This window comes from Scyliorhinus canicula, chromosome 15, assembly GCF_902713615.1.
Source record: "Scyliorhinus canicula chromosome 15, sScyCan1.1, whole genome shotgun sequence".
NCBI lineage: Eukaryota > Metazoa > Chordata > Chondrichthyes > Carcharhiniformes > Scyliorhinidae > Scyliorhinus > Scyliorhinus canicula.
Window position 1 is genome coordinate 1,924,160 of NC_052160.1, and position 25,028 is coordinate 1,949,187.

Genomic DNA, 25,028 nt, shown 5'->3' on the forward strand with positions numbered 1-25,028 from the left:
CGCTTGCGCATGTCCCACAGGATAGGGCATCCGAGGGCTCGTTGAGCTTCCCAGGTCGATACTTAATATCGTAACTATAGGTGGAGAGTTCGATCCTCCACCGAAGGATTTTATCGTTTTAAATTTTGCCCCTTTGCGAGTTGTCAAACATAAAGGCAACCGATCGTTGGTCGGTGATGAGGGTGAACCTCCTACCTGCGAGGTAGTGCCTCCAGTAACGAACAGCCTCCACGATGGTTTGTGCTTCCTTCTCGACTGAGGAGTGTCGGAGTTCTGAAGCGGATAGGGTACGGGAGAAAAATGCAACGGGCCTCCCTGCCTGATTTAAAGTGGCTGCTAGAGCTACCTCTGAGGCGTCGCTCTCTACCTGAAAGGGAGTAGATTCATCCACCGCCCGCATGGCTGCTTTGGCGATGTCCTCCTTGATGCAGCTGAAGGCCTGGCGCGCCTCAGCTGACAGGGGAAATCGTGTGGCCCTAAAGAGTGGGCGGGCTTTGTCCGCATATTGAGGGACCCACTGGGCGTAGTAGGAGAAGAAGCCCAAGCACCGTTTGAGGGCCTTGGGGCAATGAGGGAGGGGGAGTTCTACGGTCCGGGTCGGGGCCCAGGACTCCGTTCTCCACGACGTAGCAGAGGATGGCCAGTCTGTTTGTGCGGAAAACGCATTTCTCCTTGTTATAAGTGAGATTTAACTTCTGTGCCGTTTGGAGAAAACGGTGGAGGTTGGCGTCGTGGTCCTGCTGGTCATAGCCGCAGATGGTGACATTGTCCAAGTACGGAAACGTGGCCCGCAGCCCATACTGGTCCACCATTCGGTCCATTGCTCGTTGGAACACCAAAACCCTGTTAGTGACGCCGAAGGGAACCCGGAGGAAATGGAAGAGGCGGCTATCGGCCTCGAACGCCGTGTAGTGGCGGTCCTCCGGGCGGATTGGGAGCTGGTGGTATGCAGACTTCAGATCCACCGTGGAAAAGAGCCGATATTGGGCGATCTGATTAACCATGTCTGCAATCCTGGGGAGGGGATACGCGTCGAGGAGCGTAAAGCGATTTATGGTCTGGCTATAGTCGAAGACCATGCAAAATTTTTCCCCGGTCTTGACGACCACCACCTGAGCTCTCCAGGGACTATTACTGGCCTCTATGATCCCGTCACTGAGCAGCCATCGGACCTCCGATCGGATAAAGACCCTATCCTGTAGGCTGTATCGCCTGCTGCGAGTAGCTACTGGCTTGCAATCTGGAGTGAGATTGGCGAAGAGAGGAGGGGGGGAGATACGCAGCGTGGCTAGGCTGCAGATAGTGAGTGGGGGCAGGGGCCCGCCGAAGCTGAGGGTGAGGCTCTTGAGGTTGCACTGGAAATCCAGGCCTAATAAGAGTGGCGCGCAGAGGTCGGGCAGGACATAAAGTTTAAATTTAGAATAATTAGCGCCTCGAATTGTGAGCGTAGCAACGGTGCGTCCTTGGATTTGGACTGAGTGGGAGCCCGAAGCGAGGGCGATAGTTTGGCTCACCGGTAAAATAGAAAGCGAACAGCGTCTTACCAGGTCTGGGTGTATAAAGCTCTCGGTGCTCCCGGAGTCAAAGAGGCATGGCGTGCTGTACCCGTTGATCTGGACCTCCGCCATCGAACTACGTAGGTGCTTGGGGCGGGATTGATCCAGGGTGACTGCGCTGAGTTGCGGGTAGTCGGCGGCTCGATCAGCTGTGCTGGAGTGGCCCCGTGATGACTGTCCGCTGAGGTCGTAGTCGTTGAGGTGAGTTTCAGAGTTTGAAGGGGATGGATCCCAAGATGGCCGCCCCCATGAGTCGCACATGTCGGGTGGGGGTGGAGTCGGCATACAGGCTGCAGCATTTCGGGGCCTGCAGGCCTGTGAATTCAGGGACCGAGTGCTTTGAGCCCTGGGAGGGTTAGAGGCTGGGGCTTTCTTCGCCAGACACACTCTGGCATGGTGTCCTTTTCGCCCGCAGCTGCTGCAGGTCGCGTTATGGGCCGGGCAGTGCTGCCGCGGGTATTGGCTTTGGCCACAGACATGGCAGGCTGGAGCAGCCGAGTAGCTGGCTGGGGCCGCAGAGTAACTGGCTGGGGCAGCAGAGTAACTGGCTGGGGCAGCTGAGTAACTGGCTGGGGCAGCAGAGTGACTGGCTGGGGCAGCAGAGTAACTGGCTGGAGCAGCAGAGTAACTGGCTGGGGCAGCAGAGTAACTGGCTGGGGCAGCAGAGTAACTGGCTGGAGCAGCAGAGTAACTGGCTGGGGCAGCAGAGTAACTGGCTGGAGCAGCAGAGTAACTGGCTGGGGCAGCAGAGTAACTGGCTGGGGCAGCAGAGTAACTGGCTGGAGCAGCAGAGTAACTGGCTGGGGCAGCAGAGTAACTGGCTGGGGCAGCAGAGTAACTGGCTGGGGCAGCAGAGTAACTGGCTGGGGCAGCAGAGTAACTGGCTGGGGCAGCAGAGTAGCTGGCTGGGGCAGCAGAGTAACTGGCTGGGGCAGCAGAGTAACTGGCTGGGGCAGCTGAGTAACTGGCTGGGGCAGCAGAGTAACTGGCTGGGGCAGCAGAGTAACTGGCTGGGGCAGCAGAGTAGCTGGCTGGGGCAGCAGAGTAGCTGGCTGGAGCAGCAGAGTAGCTGGCTGGAGCAGCAGAGTAACTGGCTGGGGCAGCTGAGTAGCTGGGGCAGCAGAGTAACTGGCTGGGGCAGCAGAGTAACTGGCTGGGGCAGCTGAGTAACTGACTGGGGCAGCAGAGTAACTGGCTGGGGCAGCAGAGTAACTGGCTGGGGCAGCAGAGTAACTGGCTGGGGCAGCAGAGTAACTGGCTTTGGCAGCGCGGTAGCTGGGGGGCCGTGCGGCACAGGCCTGGGGGGACTGTTGGTCGGGGGTCCACGATGAGGTCGCGGGGTCCGCGGGAAACGAGGTGAGGCTGCGGAAGGAAACTTCCATAGTGGTAGCAGCCTCCACAGTAGTGTCTAAGTCCTGGGCCCCCTTTTCTAGCAGTCTTTGGCGCACATAGTTAGACCTAAGGCCCGCCACGAAAACGTCCCGCACAGCAAACTCCCTATGTTCAGCCGCGGTAACGGCTTGATAATTACAGTCATTGGAAAGATTGTTCAATTCCCTTACAAACTCAGCTAGCATTTCTGTAAGCCGCTGACGGCGAGTCGTAAACACGGGGCGTGCATAAACCTCGTTAATGGGCCTAACGTACATTTTGTCCAATATTGCCAGCGCTGCGGTGTAAGAACTGACCGGATTTAGCTGTGTGGAGATTCTGTGGCTTACCCTCGCGTGCAGTAGGCTGAGTTTTTGTTCCTCCGTTGTTCCGGCGGTGCTGGCTTCTGCCAGGTAGGCTTTAAAACATCTCAGCCAGTGGGAAAAAAATTCCTTAGCCTCTGCATCTTGTGGGTCAGGTTCTAGGCGTCCGGGCTTGAGGGCTGCTTCCATGATTTCTTCGACTGTTTCCTGAGTATATTAAATTGTTGGAACCAACAATTCTACGGACACGTACTTGTAGGGTTAGAATAGCGGTTTTAATATACTCGCAACAGAGCCAGCCTATTAGCCATTGAACTTTCGCGAACTGGCCGGCTGACCATGTTGCACTGATCTTTATACAGCAGCTTCCGGGGGAGGAGTCCTGGGCAGAGCCAAGGGAGGAGCCCCGTACAACTCGAGCATTCCCGGAGCTACTCCCCCTGGAGGACAGGTAGTGCAACTGCACTTACAATATAGGCACATGTATATACAGATTATAATCCGGTGTGAATCACATTCACCACAGAATGTCACGTACCTGACCACAACGGAGGTGACTGGAGACCAAATTACAAATACCATTCCACAAAGCAGAAGCTGAGCTGGACCAGCCATATAACTACTGTGGTTACAGAGCAGGTCAGAGGCTGGGAGCCCTGCAATGAATAAACCACCCCCCCCCCCCCCCCCCGCCTCCCAAATACCGTCCACCATCTATGGCAGAATCACAGAATTGTTATGGTGCAGGAGGAAACCATTCGGCCCATCGTGTTGGCACCAGCTCTCCAAAAAGCATTGTGACTTTTCCTCTGCCTTTTCCCCGTACCCCTTCACATTGTCTCTGTTCTAATAATCACCGGACGCCCTCTCGGAATGCCTCTATTGAACCTGCCTCCACCGCATTTCCAGGCCGTGCATTCCAGACCCCAACCACTCGCTGTGGGAAAAGTTTTTTTCTCACTTCACAGGCGGTACTCCGCCCCCCTCCCCCCACCCCGCCGCGTGGGAGAATCGCTGGGGCGCTGCGCAAATTGCGCCAAGCACACCTCACCCTGGACGCGATTCTCCCAGCCCCCCCCCCCCCCGCCGAAACCAGCACCACGCGAATCCCGCCGGGCCGCTCGTGTAAACGGCGAGCGGCGATTCTCTGACCCGAATGGGCCGAGCGGCCGCTCAGACACGGCAGAGTCCCACCAGCGCCATCCACTGGTCGCTGCCGGCGGGAACTCTGCGGGAACGGGGGGGGGGGGGGGGGGGCATACCTCCAGCTTATTCCCTTCACCCCGGTTCACATTTTGAAAAGCAGTTGTAAATGTGGCTGGTGTGATGTCACATTGGCGAGGGGGAGGTTCGGAATGTGGCGGGAAAACCCTTTCAGTAAATGGAGAGCCAGCCTCTGATTGGCCAACAGCCCTCGGCCAGCAGCATCTCTGCGGCCAGGGCCCTGAAACCTGTGGAAGGCCCAACATCGCCAGTAAACTGCTCAGCCTCTCTTCCACAACTGACAACGGTTCCCGACTGGTTCCCAAACCTCATTGAAAATGTTAAATCCAGCCTTTAATCATTACATCGTGGATGAAATGGCAGGTTCATGCAGATGCATCATTGATTTTCAAATCATAGAATTTACAGTGCAGAGGGAGGCCAATCAGCCCATCGAATCTGCACCGGCCCTTGGAAAAAGCACCCCACTTAAGCCCACACCTCCATCCTATCCCAGTAACTCCCCCTAACCGTTTTGGAAACTAAGGGCAATTTAGCATGGCCAATCCACCTAACCCGCACATCTTTGGACTGTGGGAGGAAACCAGAGCACCCGGAGGAAACCCACACACACACAGGGAGAACATGCAGACTCTGCCCAGTAACCCAAGCCGGGAATTGAACCCGGGTCCCTGCTGCTGTGAAGCAGCTATGCTAACCACAGTGTTAACGTGCTCCCAATGTTTTCTTTCATTGTATTTTCCAATCCAAAGATGTGCAGGTTAGGTGGATTGGCCATGCCAAATTGCCCCTTAGTGTCCAAGAAGGTTGGGTGGGGTTACTAGGATAGGGTGGAGGTGTGGGCTTATGTAGGGTGCTCTTTCCAAGGGCTGGTGTAGATGCGATGGGCTGAATGGCCTCCTTCTGCACAGTAAATGCTATGACTTTATTTCTAAGTAATCAGTCGAAATCTTAAAAAATGCTTTGCCCACTGCCAAGCACTGTCCATTAACTCAGACCTCAGGTGAAATAATTTAAGCGACTCGTCCTTTAAGTTTTGCTTTGAATGGTCAACTAAAAGCAGTTAGGAGGATGGCCCAATGGATATTGTTCCCAACCAAACCCAAAATCCATTCTTCCATTGTAATTAATGAATTGAATCATAATGACCAGCGCTGTTCACATAAGTTCAATCATTTTCCGCAATAGTTTGTTTTCGCTATTCTTCCTACAGGAGTGACTATTTCCTGGTCAAGCGAAGGACATTGCTGCCATAAATAATATTATTCTGTGTACTTTAACTTGTTGATTATGACTTGCATTCCTCATTCATACTATTACAGAACTGCCGCTTCGTCTGACTGGAATCATTCCAGCCTATTCCTGCCCCCTATTCTGGACTGAATTCCATGGATACTGTTTCCGCTTCTTCCCCAAGGCCAAGATTTGGGCTGAAGCTGATCTGTATTGTGCTGAATTTTCAAACGGACTCCGATCGGCAAAATTAGCTTCTATTCATAGGTAAATACACGCATCTGTTTAATGTGTTTAGATATTTAAACACTGACAAATGTTTCAGCAAAGATGGACTAATTAGGAGTTAAAGATACAATTATAATGTTTACAGTAACTAAGTTTACAAATCTTTATGCTACCAATTTGCACCCAGTGTTTTAATGTGTTGGGAAATTTAATTTAATACATTGAATGGACAGGCAAAAACGTGGTCATCACACTGGCTAATTTGTGACAGAACATTTGACAAATTGTAAAAGAATTATAAAATTGTATTAAGTCGTGAGTTACTCATTATAGTGCTTCAGTTAACTGTCTACCCATTCTAGGTACTGAGTTCAAACTGCAAGCTTCTCATACTAGCCATTTTCTCGTTCGAGTTGAATAGTTTCCATAAAGTTGCCACTGACACTTATTGGAAATCCAAATCTCCAAAGAAGATTGAATCTGCTTAGGTTTCTGAGTAAAGACAGAGAGATATTGTAGTTATTGTTCACTTTGTGCTGTGTCAGAGACTGAAGGAGAAAGGGCTGTTAGTGAGCCAACCTTTATTATTATGGACTTTATAGAGAGGATTTCCTCCAATATGTATTCGCTGTGTCACTTTATCATCTGTGTCTTTGACTGAGAATTTCTGTTTGACGTTATTAAAACCTTTTACAGTGAAAAGTAAATAATACTCTCCAGATGGCTTGCCGCTGAAGTGCTTTCGGAAGGTATATTGTATTATAAGGTATACTCTGCGATACTCCTCAGTGATTGGGCCATGCGCTGCAGGACCTCGGCAATACCCACCAGCGACTGGGACAATCTGCAGCATCTCAGCCATTCCCATCCGAGAGCGGGATATGTCCCGCAGAACCTCATCGAGGTCAGCCTGGTACTGGGTCACATCCCCCAGCGAGTTGGAGAGTCTATCGATACCCTCAGCCATGGCCGTTACCGACTGCACGATGCCTTGGACACCTCTACTCATGGTGCCAACGTCATGGTTCAGGCTCTAAACTGCGGTCGCCACCCTAGCAGTGTTGGTCTCGATGCCACGCATTGCTGGCGACATCTCCTGTGCCCGTAGCCTTTGGAACTCCTCCAATCGGCTATGGACCTGGTGGAGCGTCACTGACATCTCCCTCTGGATGTCCCGGATGCTCTTTAACGTCTCCATCAGCTCCGGGTAACCCTGCACCAGAGGCTCAGCATCAGGTTGGGACGCAGCTGGGTCCTGGGATCCAGCAGCCCTCTGACTGCTGTCGGCGCTGGGCGTTACTGCCCGTACCTGGTTGTTTAAGAGCTGCTTGACCTTGTTAGCCGGGCAGGGGCGGGATGCGGAGCTGGCCAACGCAGTCCCGGTGAATTGGCTGGCACGCCTTCATATGCAGCGTGAAGTCCGTGGGGACTCGTTAAGTTGAATAACGTTGCCGACCTCACTGGGCCGATCACCGGGAAGCTCACGGCAATTCCCGCTCGCTCCACACTTACAAATCTTTCTGGAGAATCGTGCCCGCAATTTTTCCATAGGTTACACTCCATCTGCTTATGTTGTTGTTGTTTGCTGTAATATTTTAAGCTAGTTGGAGATTCATTCATTTGGATCAAGCGCCAAGTACAAAATTGCCCTTGACCTCTTTGCGAGTTAACGGCACAGCCCAGACAGGCACAGCCCAGACAGGCACAGCCCAGACAGGCACAGCCCAGACAGGCACAGCCCAGACAGGCACAGACCAGACACGCACAGCCCAGACAGGCACAGCCCAGGCGGGCAGATCCCAGACAGGCACAGCCCAGGCGGGCAGATCCCAGACTGGCACAGCCCAGACAGGCACAGCCCAGACAGGCACAGCCCAGACACACACAGCCCAGACAGGCACAGCCCAGACAGGCACAGCCCAGACAGGCACAGCCCAGACAGGCACAGCCCAGCCGGACACAGCCCAGACAGGCACAGCCCAGACACACACAGCCCAGAAAGGCACAGCCCAGACAGGCACAGCCCAGACACGCACAGCCCAGACAGGCAGATCCCAGACTGGCACAGCCCAGACAGGCACAGCCCAGACAGGCACAGCCCAGACAGGCAGATCCCAGACTGGCACAGCCCAGACAGGCACAGCCCAGACAGGCACAGCCCAGACACGCACAGCCCAGGCAGGCACAGCCCAGACACGCACAGCCCAGGCAGGCACAGCCCAGCCGGGCACAGCCCAGCCGGACACAGCCCAGACAGGCAGATCCCAGACGGGCAGATCCCAGACGGGCACAGCCCAGACGGGCACAGCCCAGACGGGCAGATCCCAGACGGGCAGATCCCAGACGGGCAGATCCCAGACGGGCAGATCCCAGACGGGCACAGCCCAGACAGGCTCCTTAAATTGTATTCATTTTCTACGGCGCACAGGAAACTTTTAAATACTTTTTAACATCGCCTAATAATTTACTAAGAAACTGTGAATAGTTCTGAATAGTTACATAACAATAATAGGGAGTGATCCTGTGATTTTAAATAAGTTAATCACACAGCAGACTGGGCACCTTTATTAAAAATTTAAATAGCTTGTTGCTGATGAGCCTATTCTCAGCTGTATTAATAAAACTACACCAAGGGTTACCACTGCCCACCGCAAGGTGGTTACGGGCGGGACACGGACCATGTACAGTCCATTGACCTTGATCGGGAATTTCCGGTCACCGAGCAGGCTCAGCTGGGGAATCCTGCCCAATCCCAGTCACCAGGCATACCCGGCTGGAGAATCCCGCCCTATTCCCGATTGCCGGGCAGGTGCAGCTGGAGCATCCCGCCCTATTCCCAGTCACCAGGCATACCCGGCTGGAGAATCCCGCCCTATTCCCAGTCACCAGGCATACCCGGCTGGAGAATCCCGCCCTATTCCCGATTGCCGGGCAGGTGCAGCTGGAGCATCCCGCCCTATTCCCAGTCACCAGGCATACCCGGCTGGAGAATCCCGCCCTATTCCCAGTCACCAGGCATACCCGGCTGGAGAATCCCGCCCTATTCCCGGTCACCAGGCATACCCGGCTGGAGAATCCCGCCCTATTCCCGATCGCCGGGCAGGTGGAGCTGGAGAATCCCGCCCTATTCCCGGTCACCAGGCATACCCAGCTGGAGAATCCCGCCCTATTCCCGGTCACCAGGCATACCCGGCTGGAGAATCCCGCCCTATTCCCGGTCACCAGGCATACCCGGCTGGAGAATCCCGCCCTATTCCCGGTCACCAGGCATACCCGGCTGGAGAATCCCGCCCTATTCCCGGTCACCAGGCATACCCGGCTGGAGAATCCCGCCCTATTCCCGGTCACCAGGCATACCTGGCTGGAGAATCCCGCCCTATTCCCGGTCACCAGGCATACCCGACTGGAGAATCCCGCCCTATTCCCGATTGCCGGGCAGGTGGAGCTGGAGAATCCCGCCCTATTCCCGGTCACCAGGCATACCCGGCTGGAGAATCCCGCCCTATTCCCAGTCACCAGGCATACCCGGCTGGAGAATCCCGCCCTATTCCCAGTCACCAGGCATACCCGGCTGGAGAATCCCGCCCTATTCCCGGTCACCAGGCATACCCGGCTGGAGAATCCCGCCCTATTCCCGATCGCCGGGCAGGTGGAGCTGGAGAATCCCGCCCTATTCCCGGTCACCAGGCATACCCGGCTGGAGAATCCCGCCCTATTCCCGATCGCCGGGCAGGTGGAGCTGGAGAATCCCGCCCTATTCCCGGTCACCAGGCATACCTGGCTGGAGAATCCCGCCCTATTCCCAGTCACCAGGCATACCCAGCTGGAGAATCCCGCCCTATTCCCGGTCACCAGGCATACCCGGCTGGAGAATCCCGCCCTATTCCCGATCGCCGGGCAGGTGGAGCTGGAGAATCCCGCCCTATTCCCGGTCACCAGGCATACCCAGCTGGAGAATCCCGCCCTATTCCCGGTCACCAGGCATACCCGGCTGGAGAATCCCGCCCTATTCCCGGTCACCAGGCATACCCGGCTGGAGAATCCCGCCCTATTCCCGGTCACCAGGCATCCCCGGCTGGAGAATCCCGCCCTATTCCCGGTCACCAGGCATACCTGGCTGGAGAATCCCGCCCTATTCCCGGTCACCAGGCATACCCGGCTGGAGAATCCCGCCCTATTCCCGATTGCCGGGCAGGTGGAGCTGGAGAATCCCGCCCTATTCCCGGTCACCAGGCATACCCGGCTGGAGAATCCCGCCCTATTCCCGATTGCCGGGCAGGTGCAGCTGGAGAATCCCGCCCTATTCCTGATCGCCGGGCAGGATAAGCTGGAGAATCCCGCCCTATTCCCAGTCACCAGGCATACCCGGCTGGAGAATCCCACGCTATTCCCGATTGCCAGGCAGGTGCAGCTGGAGAATCCCGCCCTATTCCCACTCACCAGGCATACCCGGCTGGAGAATCCCACACTATTCCCGATTGCCGGGCAGGTGCAGCTGGAGAATCCCGCCCTATTCCCGGTAACCGGGTGAGCGTGGCTGGATAATCCCGCCCTATTCCCGGTAACCAGGTGAGCGTGGCTGGAGAATCCCGCCCTATTCCCGGTTTCCGGGTGGGCATGGCTGGAGAATCCCGCCCTTTTCCCGGTAACCGGGTGAGCGTGGCTGGAGAATCCCGCCCTATTCCCGGTTTCCGGGTGGGCGTGGCTGGAGAATCCCGCCCTATTCCCGGTAACCGGGTGAGCATGGCTGGAGAATCCCGCCCTATTCCCGCTAACCGGGTGAGCATGGCTGGAGAATCCCACCCTATTCCCGGTAACAGGGTGAGCATGGCTGGAGAATCCCGCCCTATTCCCGGTTTCCGGGTGGGCGTGGCTGGAGAATCCCGCCCTATTCCCGGTAACCGGGTGAGCATGGCTGGTGAATCCCGCCCTATTCCCGGTAACCGGGTGGGCGTGGCTGGGGAATCCCGTCCAAAGAACTTTAGCATAAATTTGAAGCCTAACTTTCCTTTCTGAGTTCTCTGCATAAAGGCAGGTTTGACCCCCAGAGTTGTGACCCCACCACAGGTAGAGCTAGGAGGCAGGTCCCGAATCTACCCCAATGAGGACAGGGCTTGACCCCTTTGCTGTTGGGACCAGTCTGATCCCCACCAGCCATCCTGGAGCTGAGCTAAGCAGCAAGTATCTGAGTTGCTCAGGTGCCGACGTACACTTTCACTGGCGTGTTGTAGACTGTGCTGTTGATGATGACAGTTGAGGTTCCAACATTCTCCCCGTGTCTGCGTGGGTTTCCTCCGGGGGCTCCGATTTCCTCCCACAGTCCAAAACTGTACCGGTTAGGTGGATTGGCAATGCTAAATTGCCCCTTCGCGTCCAACGGTTAGGTGGGATTATTGGTTATGGGGATAGGGTGGAGGCGTGGGATTAGGCAGGGTGCTCTTTCCAAGGGCCGGTGCAGACTCGATGGGCCGAATGGCCTCCTTCTGCACTGTGGTGATTCAATGGCATTGATGAGATTTTGGAGCTGGAGGATTCTATGATTCTAATGTCTTTGAATTGCTCATGGAAGTGGAAATGCTGTTTTCTGTAGTTTCATCGTGCAAGCTGACATTACTGATACTAATCCTGTCTGTTTTATTCTCTTACTAGCTGGGAAGAGAACGTGTTTGTTTATGACTTGGTTAACAGTCGAGTTCCTGGGATACCTACTGATATTTGGATAGGTCTCCATGATAGAAGAGTGGTGAGTCCATATTATCAGTGTCTAGTGGTAATTATTGAGTAATGTACTGCTACATTTCAATGCATTTAATGCTACAGAGTGTGTTGTTTCGCAGACACTAAGAAACAATGCATATAACGTCAGGGGCTGAATTTCCAAAGAATGTTGGAGTCGGCATCCAGCGTGGGTGAGATTTGAAATCCACGGACCTGAAGGTGGTCTTTGAATCCCAGCACATTCCGGAGAGTTAGGAACATGTTAACGATTCTATCCTGTGCAGAATTAAATTTTTAAACTTTGTTTCAGTGAACCTAAATAGTCTGGTGTATGTTAGTGCACATCTGTCTAGTTTCCCAAAGGGAAATTCTCTCTAATTGTAGGAACAGGAGTAGGCCATTCAGCCCCTCGAGCCTGATTTGTGGCCTTTGGCCCGTATCCCTTTAATATATTTGCTTAGCAAAAATCTGTCTATTGGAAAATAGAATATTGTGGATGACAGTAACCTGAAATTTAAAAAGAGTGCTGGAAGCACGCAGCAAGTCAGGCAGCATCTGTGGAGAGTCCTCAACCTGACCCCGAATTTCCAGCGGTCTGACATTTTAATTCTCCAGCTTGGTCTGACGCTGACATCTCTGTCCTTGGCCTGCTGCACTGTTCCAGTCACGTTCAGCGTAAACCTCAGGAACAACACCATGGCCGGGTTTCCCCGACCTCGCGCTGGGTCAGAGAATCGCCAGGGTGGGGTGGCACGATTCACGCGACGCTGCCCCGCGCCGGTCCACCGATTCTCCGGTGACTGGAGAATTGGCGGCGACACAGTTGGCACGGCGCCAGTCGGGGGGCACTCCACGTGGCACCCTCGCCGATTCTCCGCACACAATGGGCCGAGTCCCACCAGCGCCGTTCTCGTATGGTCCTACTGGGCAGGACCTCGGCATTCATGTTGCGGGGGGTGGCCTGATCAGGGGGAGGGGGGGATCCGACCCCCTTGAGGGGGGGGGGGTGCCTCCATGGTGGCCTGGCCCACGATCGGGGCCTACCGATCGGCGGGCGGGCGTATCCTGGTGGCGGCCTATGTTCCTCCGCGCCGAGCCCCTGTAGCTCTCTGCCATGTTGTGTAGGGGCCGGCGCGGAGAAGGTAACCCATGAGCATGTGCGAGCTCACGCCGGCCGTAAAGCGCATGCGCAAACTTGTGCCGGCCGTAGCGCGCTTGCGCGGACCCACGGCGGCTGTTCTGACGCCGGTATCGGCAGCTGGAGCAATGTGAAGCACTTCAGTGCCGGGCTGGCCCCCTGCTCCTAGGGACCTGTTGACGCCGGCGTTAAACAATCCGGCATTTCCGACGGCATCAACACTTAGCCCCAGGATCAGAGAATCCCACCCTATATCTTCCAGTTCGCCACTTTACAGCCTTCCAGACTCAACATTGAGTTCAACAATTTCAGACCATAATATCAGGTCAGTTAGGTTAACTCTCTCTATTTCTTTCTCCACAAATGCTGCCTGACCTGAGTTTTTCCAACAATTTCTGTTTTTATTTCCAAGTTTCTCTCTCTCTTTTTGCTTATTTACAAGTGTTTCCAGGACCTACTTGCGTCGGTACAAGTGCTGGACTTGTATTTTTTAAGGAAACAGATAGATAAATGGGAATTCTTTGTAAGAAAAAAGTACATCTGACCAGAATAGGAACAAAAGCCACAACGAGTACGATATGAATCCTAATCTATTTTAAAATTACCAGGCTTCAGGAAAAAACAATAGAACAGGAACAGAACATTCTTTCACCTCCCCTGAGCCTGTACTGCCTACAGTTAGATTGTGCCTTATCTTCTAAAAATCTCTAAATCTCAGTCTTGAGAATTTCAGTTGACATAGAATCCACCGCCTTTTGGGGGGGAAGAGGTATTCCTGGTTAACCTGTTAAAAATGGTGCTCTGATCTTCAGTATACTGCATAAGATAAAGATGCTAGGGTCTGGCAGATAAAATACAATGTTGACAAATGTGAGGTTATCCATTTTGGTAGGAATAACAGCAAACGGGATTATTATTTAAACGATAAAATATTAAAGCATGCCGCTGTTCAGAGAGACTTGGGTGTGCTAGTGCATGAGTCACAGAAGGTTGGTTTACAAGTGCAACAGGTGATTAAGAAGGCAAATGGAATTTTGTCCTTCATTGCTAGAGGGATGGAGTTTAAGACTAGGGAGGTTATGTTGCAATTGTATAAGGTGTTAGTGCGGCCACACCTGGAGTATTGTGTTCAGTTTTGGTCTCCTTACTTGAGAAAGGACATACTGGCACTGGAGGGTGTACAGAGGAGATTCACTAGGTTAATCCCAGAGTTGAAGGGGTTGGATTATGAGGAGAGGTTGAGTAGACTGGGACTGTACTCGTTGGAATTTAGAAGGATGAGGGGGGATCTTATAGAAACATTTAAAATTATGAAGGGAATAGATAGGATAGATGCGGGCAGGTTGTTTCCACTGGCGGGTGACAGCAGAACTAGGGGACATAGCCTCAAAATAAGGGGAAGTAGATTTAGGACTGAGTTTAGGAGGAACTTCTTCACCCAAAGGGTTGTGAATCTATGGAATTCCTTGCCCAGTGAAGCAGTTGAGGCTCCTTCATTATATGTTTTTAAGGTAAAGATAGATAGTTTTTTGAAGAATAAAGGGATTAAGGGTTATGGTGTTCGGGCCGGAAAGTGGAGCTGAGTCCACAAAAGATCATCCATGATCTAATTGAATGGCGGAGCAGGCTCGAGGGGCCAGATGGCCTACTCCTGCTCCTAGTTCTTATGTTCTTATGTTCTTATACTCCCGTCCCACCAGCCTGACGTTGTGGGACCCACCCCTTGCCGTTTACATTTTACTAAGTCGGGGTTGATATGGCGGAAAGAGCTGCCATTGATGCCGACAGCTTTAATGCTACTTTTTCCACCCCCTAATGGCCTTTGTTGATATTTAGAAAAATCCTGCCTCTCGTATTTAATCCTCTATTGTAAAATACAATCAGAATACCTCCACTTTATCCATTAGACAAATGAGGTTGTATTATAAGGGCTGCCGTTTTTCCTTACCTCTTTCTTAAGATATTTTTGGAAATTTATCTTGCTTTACAAGGGGCGAGATTCTCCGGTCTTGTCCGTGGCAGGAGTGAAATTCCAGCCAAATGTCCATTCACTTTCACTGGAAAATCCCGGCCACAAAGAAGGTCAGAGAATTTTGGCCATTGTGTAAGGTGGTCGGAAGGAAAATCCAACAGATTCTGAATGTTAACAAAACTCAGAGCCTTGGATGTTCAAACACAGACTTAATGGGCTGATAAATATTGTTTAAAGTTATTATTCGTCTTCAAAGATAAGCAGACGCTGAGGATTTGCAACATACTACAACATACTACAACATAACATACTACAACACACAACATACTACAACATACAATGTACTACAACACACAACATACTACAACACACAACATACTACAACACACAACATACTACAACATACAATGTACTACAACACACAACATACTACAACATACAATATACTACAACACACTACAACACACAACATACTACAGCATACTACAACATACAATGTACTACAACATGTTACAACATACAACATACTACAACATACAACAACTCTCCGAGTGCATTGAATACTGTTGTCAGGTAGACAGACACAGGAGTTAAAGAACATCAGCAATACTCCATAAATCACTATTGGTACGATGACATGTTGGTCAGCTCCGTAGAGTACCACAGGATCTTCATCAATCACTTGAAGAGTTAGTCTCGCTCCCTTTTGTATCTGACCGCTGACCATGCACATTGTACTGGAGTCGACTGGAGATTCTAGCTCCGAGGGAGAAGTGTTATTAATCGATTCAGAAAGAGTCTTTTCGAGTGAGGGCCATGCAAAATATAGAATTCTGGTTATTCTTGAACCAAATTGACGAGGATTAAATGGCTGGAGTCGGGATTTCTACACCTCACTCCGGAGGCAATTTTCCCTATCCTCTTTGAAATACTTTTCAAATTCTGTCCCACTAATATACGTTTCCAACTGAGGTAGTTCCCCGCCGTCGTCTACACCCTCCCCACCTCTGAGGCTGGTTTAGCACAGGGCTAAATCACTGGCTTTTAAAGCAGACCAAAGGCAGGCCAGCAGCACGGGTTCAATTCCCGTACCAGCCTCCCCGAACAGGCGCCGGAATGTGGCGACTAGGGGCTTTTCACAGTAACTTCATTTGAAGCCTACTTGTGACAATAAAAAAATTTCATTTCATTTCATTTCTGTTGAATTGAGATGTAAAGTTGCAACCCAGAAGTTATGAAGATTTGACTAAATCTGTACAGTAATGCCTGTGCAGAATGATTTATATATAGAACTTTCTCTATACATTGGACAAGACATGGCAACATTAATCTCAGCTCCCCACTACAGAAAACCATGCAATGCACAACCAACATACCTTGAGTAACTGCCCCGTTACTGAGGCAATCAAAATTACTCCACTACAATGGCTTCGGCAGTCAAAACTTCAAAACAACCGCAGAATCAATGTTTTGTTGCTTAGTTACAATTCAGACTCTCTCCCAAGACATTGGTTTCAGAAAATTACAATTTCGATATAAACCTGCATTCCCTCCAAGTCAAAACCTGCAACTGTGGATTGTAGCTAATTGGGAGCAGCATCCCTCAGATTTCACAATGTAACTTGGAGTCACAAACTGCGGGTGGATCACGGACAGGTGTCAGGAAGATCGTGGAGCAATCGGTTGCAGCGTTCCCGCAGCGTTCCCGATTCCGGGAGAAGTGCCCAACAGCCCTGAACGGCTTTTAAATGGGATGATGCAGTCCTCTGGTCAGAAACGGAGGCAGAGAGCAGGTCACGTTCCTGGCACATACAGATGTCACGCAAACTGAACATCCGTGCTTTTGGCGCAAAAATCACAAGCGGGAGATTCCTTCATTTTCTAGCTGTGAAGAACTGAAGATGGGTCATTTTGTTACAAGAACGAGCGGGCCAGAGACAAAAACAGACAGTGTACCTCCTGGCCAGGAACTCCCAACTGTATCTGCTGGAGAGAGCTGCTCAGGAGAGTTCATGGTGGGACAAAGCAGTGCTAGTATTAGCTCTGTTCAGAACTCCAGGGCTTCTGGTGAATAGCCAACAAAGAAAAAACTGAAATCAGAAACAAAGCAGTATAAAGATGAGTTCTTGAGGTATGGCTTTCTTAATTGTGCCAATGGCAATCGGGATGCAAAGTTCATGTGTGCTGTATGCAGGGAAGTACTGGAACATGAGAGTTTAAAACCCTAAAACCTTCAAAGGCATGGTGAGTTCAAGGACAAACCTCTTGGTTTTTTTTCAAAAGATGCAGCGATAACTTAAATCATCAGCTGAAATCCTTAACAGCAATGTAACACTGAATGACAGAGTAAGTGAGGTGGTGAGGACTGAGCAGGCCCACCTGTTACAGTAAAGGTATGCAAAAATGGTGGGTCGCGAAGTTCGGCCAGTGTGGGTCGCGAAGGTCGGCAGGCGTGGGTCACGAAGGTCGGCCGGATTGGGTCGGGAAGGTCGGCCGGGTTGGGTCGCGAAGGTCGGCCGGATTGGGTCGCGAAGGTCGGCCGGATTGGGTCGGGAAGATCGGCCGGATTGGGTCGGGAAGGTCGGCCGGATTGGGTCGGGAAGGTCGGCCGGCGTGGGCTGCGAAGGTCGGCCGGATTGGGTCGCGAAGGTCGGCCGGATTCGGTTGCGAAGGTCGGCCGGATTGGGTCGGGAAGGTCGGCCGGATTGGGTCGCGAAAGTCGGCCGGATTGGGTCGGGAAGGTCGGCCGGATTGGGTCGCGAAGGTCGGCCGGATTGGGTTGCGAAGGTCGGCCGGATTGGGTCGGGAAGGTCGGCCGGATTGGGTCGGGAAGGTCGGCCGGATTGGGTCGGGAAGGTCGGCCGGATTGGGTCGCGGATGTCGGCCGGATTGGGTCGGGAAGGTCGGCCGGATTGGGTCGGGAAGGTCGGTCGGATTGGGTCGGGAAGGTCGGCCGGATTGGGTCGCGGAGGTCGGCCGGTGTGGGCCGCGGAGGTCGGCCGGATTGGGTCCCGAAGGTCGGCCGGATTTGGTCGGGAAGGTCGGCCGGATTGGGTCGCGGATGTCGGCCGGATTGGGTCGGGAAGGTCGGCCGGATTGGGTCGGGAAGGTCGGCCGGATTGGGTCCCGAAGGTCGGCCGGATTGGGTCGCGAAGGTCGGCAGGCGTGGGTCAGGAAGGTCGGCCGGATTGGGTCGGGAAGATCGGCCGGATTGAGTCGCGAAGGTCGGCCGGATTGGGTCGGGAAGGTCGGCCGGGTTGGGTCGGGAAGGTCGGCCGGATTGGGTCGCGGAGGTCAGCCGGATTGGGTCGGGAAGATCGGCCGGATTGGGTCGGGAAGGTCGGCCGGATTGGGTCACAAAGGTCGGCCGGATTGGGTCGTGTAGGTCGGCCGGATTGGGTCGCGGAGGTCGGCCGGATTGGGTCGGGAATGTCGGCCGGATTGGGTCGGGAAGGTCGGCCGGGTTGGGTCGCGAAGGTCGGCCGGATTGGGTCGGGAAGGTCGGCCGGATTGGGTCGGGAAGGTCGGCCGGATTGGGTCGGGAAGGTCGGCCGGATTGGGAAGGGAAGGTTGGCCGGATTGGGTCGGGAAGGTCGGCCGGATTGGGTCGGGAAGGTCGGCCGGATTGGGTCGGGAAGGTCGGCCGGATTGGGTCGCGGATGCCGGTCGGATTGGGTCGGGAAGGTCGGCCGGATTGGGTCGGGAAGGTCGGCCGGATTGGGTCGGGAAGGTCGGCCGGATTGGGTCGCGAAAGTCGGCCGGATTGGGTCGGGAAGGTCGGCCGGATTGGGTCGGGAAGTTCGGCCGGATTGGGTCGCGAAGGTCGGCCGGATTGGGTCGGGAAGGTCGGCCGGATTGGGTCGGGAAGGTCGGCCGGATTGGGTCGGGAAGTTCGGCCGGATTGGGTCGCGAAAGTCGGCCGGATTGGGTCGGGAAGGTCGGCCGGATTGGGTCGGGAAGTTCGGCCGGATTGGGTCGCGAAGGTCGGCCGGGTTGGGTCGGGAAGGTCGGCCGGATTGGGTCGGGAAGGTCGGCCGGATTGGGTCGGGAAGGTCGGCCGGGTTGGGCTGCGAAGGTCGGCCGGGTTGGGTCGGGAAGGTCGGCCGGATTGGGTCGCGGAGGTCGGCCGGATTGGGTCGGGAAGGTCGGCCGGATTGGGTCGGGAAGGTCGGCCGGATTGGGTCGCGGAGGTCGACCGGGTTGGGTCGGGAAGGTCGGCCGGGTTGGGCTGCGAAGGTCGGCCGGATTGGGTCGGGAAGGTCGGCCGGATTGGGTCGGAAGGTCGGCCGGATTGGGTCGGGAAGGTCGGCCGGATTGGGTCGCGGAGGTCGGCCGGATTGGGTCGGGAAGGTCGGCCGGATTGGGTCGGGAAGGTCGGCCGGATTGGGTCGGGAAGGTCGGCCGGATTGGGTCCCGAAGGTCGGCCGGATTGGGTCCCGAAGGTCGGCCGGATTGGGTCGGGAAGGTCGGCCGGATTGGGTCGGGAAGGTCGGCCGGATTGGGTCGGGAAGGTCGGCCGGATTGGGTCGGGAAGGTCGGCCGGATTGGGTCGGGAAGGTCGGCCGGATTGGGTCGGGAAGGTCGGCCGGATTGGGCAGCGGAGGTCGGCCGGATTGGGTCGGGAAGGTCGGCCGGATTGGGTCGGGAAGGTCGGCCGGATTGGGCCGCGGAGGTCGGCCGGATTGGGCCGCGGAGGTCGGCCGGATTGGGTCGCGGAGGGTCGGCCGGATTGGGTCGGGAAGGTCGGCCGGATTGGGTCGGGAAGGTCGGCCGGATTGGGTCGCGGAGGTTGGTTGGTAAAAGTGGGTCCCGGGAAACAAAATTTGAAAAACATCGATGTAACTAACAGTAAAACTACTACTGGTTACAATACTGTGTAGGGTTCCACATCACACATTAGAAACACAATTAATTTACTTATGGTTACCCATGCACAACTCTTGTGACAAAAGGTTTATTAATGAGATTCATTCACAAACAGAGTTACTTGTTAGAGGAAGGTTGCGTGTTAAACAATGCAATACCGTTGGATACGATTGGCAAAGGGTCAACCAAATAAACCAGCCTGACAATATGTGGTTGCTGTTAATGCTGCAATAGAGTCATAAATGTTTACAGCACGGAAACAGGCCCTTCAGCCCAACTTGTTCTTGTCTCCTAGTTTTTACTACTGAGCTGGTCCCAATTGCCCACATTTGGCCCATATCCCTCTATACCCAGCTTTCCCATGTAACTGTCTAAATGCTTTTTAAAAGATAAAATTGTACCCGCTTCTACCACTGCCTCTGGCAGCTCGTTCCAGATGCTCACCACCCCCTGTGGAAATAAATTGCCCCTCTGGACCCTTTTGTATCTCTCCCCTCTCACCTTAAACCTATACCCTCTAGTTTTAGACTCCCCTACCATTGGGAAAAGATGTTGACCTTATCTATGCCCCTCGTTATTTTATAGACCTCAATAAGATCACCCCTAAGCTTCCTACGATCCAGGGGGAAAAGTCACAGTAAATCCAGCCTCTCCTTATAACCCAAACCATCAAGTCCTGGTAGCATCCTAGTAAATCTTTTCTGCGCTCTTTCTAGTTTAATAATATCCTTTCTATAATAGGGTGACCAGAACTGAACACAGTGTTCCATGTATGGTCTGACCAATGTCTTGTACAACTTCAACAAGACGTCCCAACTCCTGTATTCAATATTCTGACCAATAAAACCGAGCCTGCTGAATGCCTTCTTCACCACCCTGTCCTCCTGCCACTCCACCTTCAAGGAGCTATGAACCTGTACCCCTAGATCTCTTTGTTCTATAACTCTCCCCAACTCCCTACCATTAACTGAGTAGATCCTGCCCCAATTTGATCTCCCAAAATGCATCACCTCCCATTTATCCAAATTAAACTCCATCTGCCATTCATCGGCCCACTGGCCCAATTGGTCAGGATCCTGTTGTAATCTTATATAACCTTCTTCACTATCCACTATGCCACCAATCTTGGTGTCATCTGCAAACTTACTAACCATGCCTCCTACATTCTCATCCAAATCATTAATTTATAATAAATAACAGTGGACCCAGCACCGATCCCTGAGGCACACCGCTGGTCACAGGCCTCTGCAACCACCCTTTGTCTTCTGTCGTCAAGCCAATTTTGTATCCATTGGCTACCTCACCCTAGATCCCATGAGATTTAACCTTATGCAACAACGTAGGATCAGGTACCTTGTCAAAGGTCATGCTAAAGTCCATATAGACAATGTCGACTGTACAACCCTCATTTCCTCATCTACCTTCTTGGTTACTCCTTTAAAAAACTCAATCAAATTGGTGAGACATGACTTTCCCCTCACAAAGCCATGCTGACTTTCCCTAATTAGCCCTTGCCTGTCTAAATGCCTGTAGATCCTGTCCCTCAGAATACCTTCTAACAACTTACCCACTACAGAAGTCAGGCTAACCGGTCTGTAGTTCCCAGGCTTATCCCTACAGCCCTTCTTAAACACGGGCACAACATTTGCTACCCACCAATCTTCAGGCACCTCGCCTGTGGCTGTCAATGATTCAAATATCTCTGCTAAGCGACCTGCAATGTTCTCCCTAGCCTCCCACAACTTCCTGGGATACATTTCAACAGGTCCCAGGGATTTATCTATCTTGATGCGCTCTAGTACCTCCAGCACCTCCTTCTGTGTCGTATGTACACTCCTCAAGACATCACTATTTATTTCCCCAGTTCCTAACATCCACGTCTTTCTCAACAGTAAATACCGATGAGAAATATTCATTTAGGATCTCGCCCATCTCTTGTGGATCCGCACATAGATGACCTTGTAGATCCTTAAGAGGCCCTACTCTCTCCCTAGTTACTCTTTTGCCCTTTATGTATTTGTAGAAGCTCTTTGGATTCACCTTTGCCTTATCTGCCAAGACAATTTCTTGTCCCCTTTTTGCCCTCCTGATTTCTCCCTTAACTCTACTCCAACAACCTCTATACTCTTCAAGGGATCCATTTGATCCCAGCTGCCTATGCATGTCATATGCCTCCTTTTTTACCAGGGCCTCAACGTCCCGAGTCATCCGGGGTTCCTTCCTGCTACCAGCCTTACCCTTCACTCCAACAGGAATGTGCTCACACTGAACCCTGGCTAACACACTTTTGAAAGCCTCCCACTTACCAGCCATCCTTTTTCTGCCAACAGACTCCCTCAATCAACGTTTGAAATATCTCATCAAAACTGGCCTTGCCCCAATTTAAAATTTGAATTTTTGGGCCAGAACTATCATTCTCCATAGCTATCTTAAAACTAATGGAATTATCGTCACTGATCCCAAAGTGATCCCTCACTAACACTTCTGTCACCTGCCCTTCCTTATTCCCCAAGAGGAGGTCACATCTCTCGTCGGGCCATTCACATACTGAATGAGAAATTCCTCCTGAATACACGCAACAAATTTCTCTCCATCCGAGCCCCTAATGCTATGGCTGTCCCAGTTAATGTTGGGAAAGTTAAAGTCCCCAACTATTACCACCCTATTTTTCTTGCAGCTATCTGTAATCTCCTTACATATTCGCTTCTCAATATCGCGCTGACTATTTGGGGGCCTGTAGTACAGTCCTATCAAAGTGATCTTTCCCTTTTTCATTTCTATTTTTCAGCTCTACCCATCTAGACTCAGTGGGTGAACCCTCGGTTATATCCTCTCTCTGTACTGGCTTGATACTGTCCCTAATCAAAACGCAACTCCCCCTTCTCTCCTATCTCCTGTTCTATCTTTCCTATAGCATTAGTACCCTGGAACATTGAGCTGCCAGTCCCAACCCCTCCTTTAACCATGTTTCAGTAATAGCAATAATATCCCAGTCCCATGTACCCATCCAGGCCTTGAGTTTGATTGTTAAAGTAGAAGTTGTAAAAATAAAATCCTGGAGTTGTTTGGTGAATTTGTTTCCTTTAATTTGTTGGTCTCCACAAGCAACTTAACAAGGCTCGAGTCCTGATTGTTACCCTTGCGAGTGGCTGTGTGGTGGCTGTGGCTGTGTGGTGGCTGTGGCTGTGGCTGTGTGGTGACTGTGGCTGTGGCTGTGGCTGTGGCTGTGGCTGTGGCTGTGGCTGTGGCTGTGGCTGTGGCTGTGGCTGTGGCTGTGGCTGTGGCTGTGTGGTGGCTGTGGCTGTGGCTGTGGCTGTGGCTGTGGCTGTGGCTGTGGCTGTGGCTGTGGCTGTGACTGTGTGGTGGCTGTGGCTGTGGCTGTGGCTGTGGCTGTGGCTGTGGCTGTGGCTGTGGCTGTGGCTGTGGCTGTGTGGTGGCTGTGGCTGTGTGGTGGCTGTGGCTGTGGCTGTGGCTGTGGCTGTGACTGTGGCTGTGGCTGTGACTGTGTGGTGGCTGTGGCTGTGGCTGTGGCTGTGGCTGTGGCTGTGGCTGTGGCTGTGGCTGTGTGGTGGCTGTGGCTGTGGCTGTGGCTGTGTGGTGGCTGTGGCTGTGGCTGTGGCTGTGGCTGTGGCTGTGGCTGTGGCTGTGGCTGTGTGGTGGCTGTGGCTGTGGCTGTGGCTGTGGCTGTGGCTGTGGCTGTGGCTGTGGCTGTGGCTGTGGCTGTGTGGTGGCTGTGGCTGTGGCTGTGGCTGTGGCTGTGGCTGTGGCTGTGGCTGTGTGGTGGCTGTGGCTGTGGCTGTGACTGTGGCTGTGACTGTGTGGTGGCTGTGGCTGTGACTGTGGCTGTGGCTGTGGCTGTGGCTGTGTGGTGGCTGTGGCTGTGGCTGTGGCTGTGGCTGTGGCTGTGGCTGTGGCTGTGGCTGTGGCTGTGGCTGTGGCTGTGGCTGTGGCTAGTGGCTGTGGCTGTGGCTGTGGCTGTGGCTGTGGCTGTGGCTGTGTGGTGGCTGTGGCTGTGGCTGTGGCTGTGGCTGTGACTGTGGCTGTGGCTGTGGCTGTGGCTGTGTGGTGGCTGTGGCTGTGGCTGTGGCTGTGGCTGTGGCTGTGGCTGTGGCTGTGGCTGTGGCTGTGGCTGTGGCTGTGGCTGTGGCTGTGGCTGTGGCTGTGGCTGTGACTGTGGCTGTGGCTGTGTGGTGGCTGTGGCTGTGGCTGTGGCTGTGGCTGTGGCTGTGTGGTGGCTGTGGCTGTGGCTGTGTGGTGGCTGTGGCTGTGGCTGTGGCTGTGGCTGTGGCTGTGGCTGTGGCTGTGGCTGTGGCTGTGACTGTGGCTGTGGCTGTGGCTGTGGCTGTGGCTGTGGCTGTGGCTGTGACTGTGGCTGTGTGGTGGCTGTGGCTGTGGCTGTGGCTGTGGCTGTGGCTGTGCCTGTGGCTGTGTGGTGACTGGGCTGTGGCTGTGGCTGTGGCTGTGGCTGTGGCTGTGGCTGTGGGTGGCTGTGGCTGTGGTGTGACTGTGGCTGTGGCTGTGGCTGTGGCTGTGGGGCTGTGGCTGTGGCTGTGGCTGTGGCTGTGTGGTGGCTGTGGCTGTGGCTGTGGCTGTGGCTGTGGCTGTGGCTGTGCTGTGGTGGTGGCTGTGTGGTGGCTGTGGCTGTGGGCTGTGGCTGTGGCTGTGGCTGTGGCTGTGGCTGTGGCTGTGGCTGTGGCTGTGGCTGTGTGGTGGCTGTGGCTGTGGCTGTGGCTGGTGGCTGTGGCTGTGGCTGTGTGGCTGTGGCTGTGGCTGTGTGGTGGCTGTGGCTGTGGCTGTGGCTGTGGCTGTGGCTGTGGCTGTGGCTGTGGCTGTGGCTGTGGCTGTGGCTGTGGCTGTGGCTGTGGCTGTGGCTGTAGCTGTGGCTGTGGCTGTGGCTGTGGGCTGTGGCTGTGGCTGTGGCTGTGGCTGGTGGCTGTGGCTGTGGCTGTGGCTGTGGCTGTGGCTGTGGCTGTGGCTGTGGCTGTGGCTGTGGCTATGGCTGTGGCTGTGGCTGTGTGGTGGCTGTGGCTGTGGCTGTGGCTGTGGCTGTGGCTGTGTGGTGGCTGTGGCTGTGGCTGTGGCTGTGGCTGTGGCTGTGGCTGTGGCTGTGGCTGTGGCTGTGGCTGTGGCTGTGGCTGTGGCTGTGTGTGGCTGTGGCTGTGTGGTGGCTGTGGCTGTGCCTGTGTGGTGGCTGTGGCTGTGCTGTGGCGTGGTGTGTGTGGCTGTGGCTGTGGCTGTGGCTGTGTGGCTGTGGACTGTTCTGTGGCTGTGGCTGTGGCTGTACTGTGGCTGTGGCGTGACTGTGACTGTGGCTGTGGCTGTGGCTGTGGCTGTGCTGTGGCTGTGGCTGTGGCTGTGGCTGTGGCTGTGGTGGCTGTGGCTGTGGCTGTGGCTGTGGC

The 25,028-nt window shown here is 53.8% G+C and overlaps 1 protein-coding gene across 2 annotated transcripts in view; it reads left to right on the forward strand.

Annotated features, from left to right (window-relative positions):
• The window catches only part of clec19a (C-type lectin domain containing 19A), a 48,551-nt gene that overhangs the window by 13,883 nt on the left and 9,640 nt on the right, over nucleotides 1–25,028 (forward strand). For both annotated transcript variants that reach the window (XM_038820793.1, XM_038820792.1), the window contains 2 exons: nucleotides 5,797–5,974; nucleotides 11,585–11,678. In XM_038820793.1, coding sequence (XP_038676721.1) covers nucleotides 5,797–5,974; nucleotides 11,585–11,678 — 272 coding nt within the window. The remainder of the gene's footprint in view (nucleotides 1–5,796; nucleotides 5,975–11,584; nucleotides 11,679–25,028) is intronic.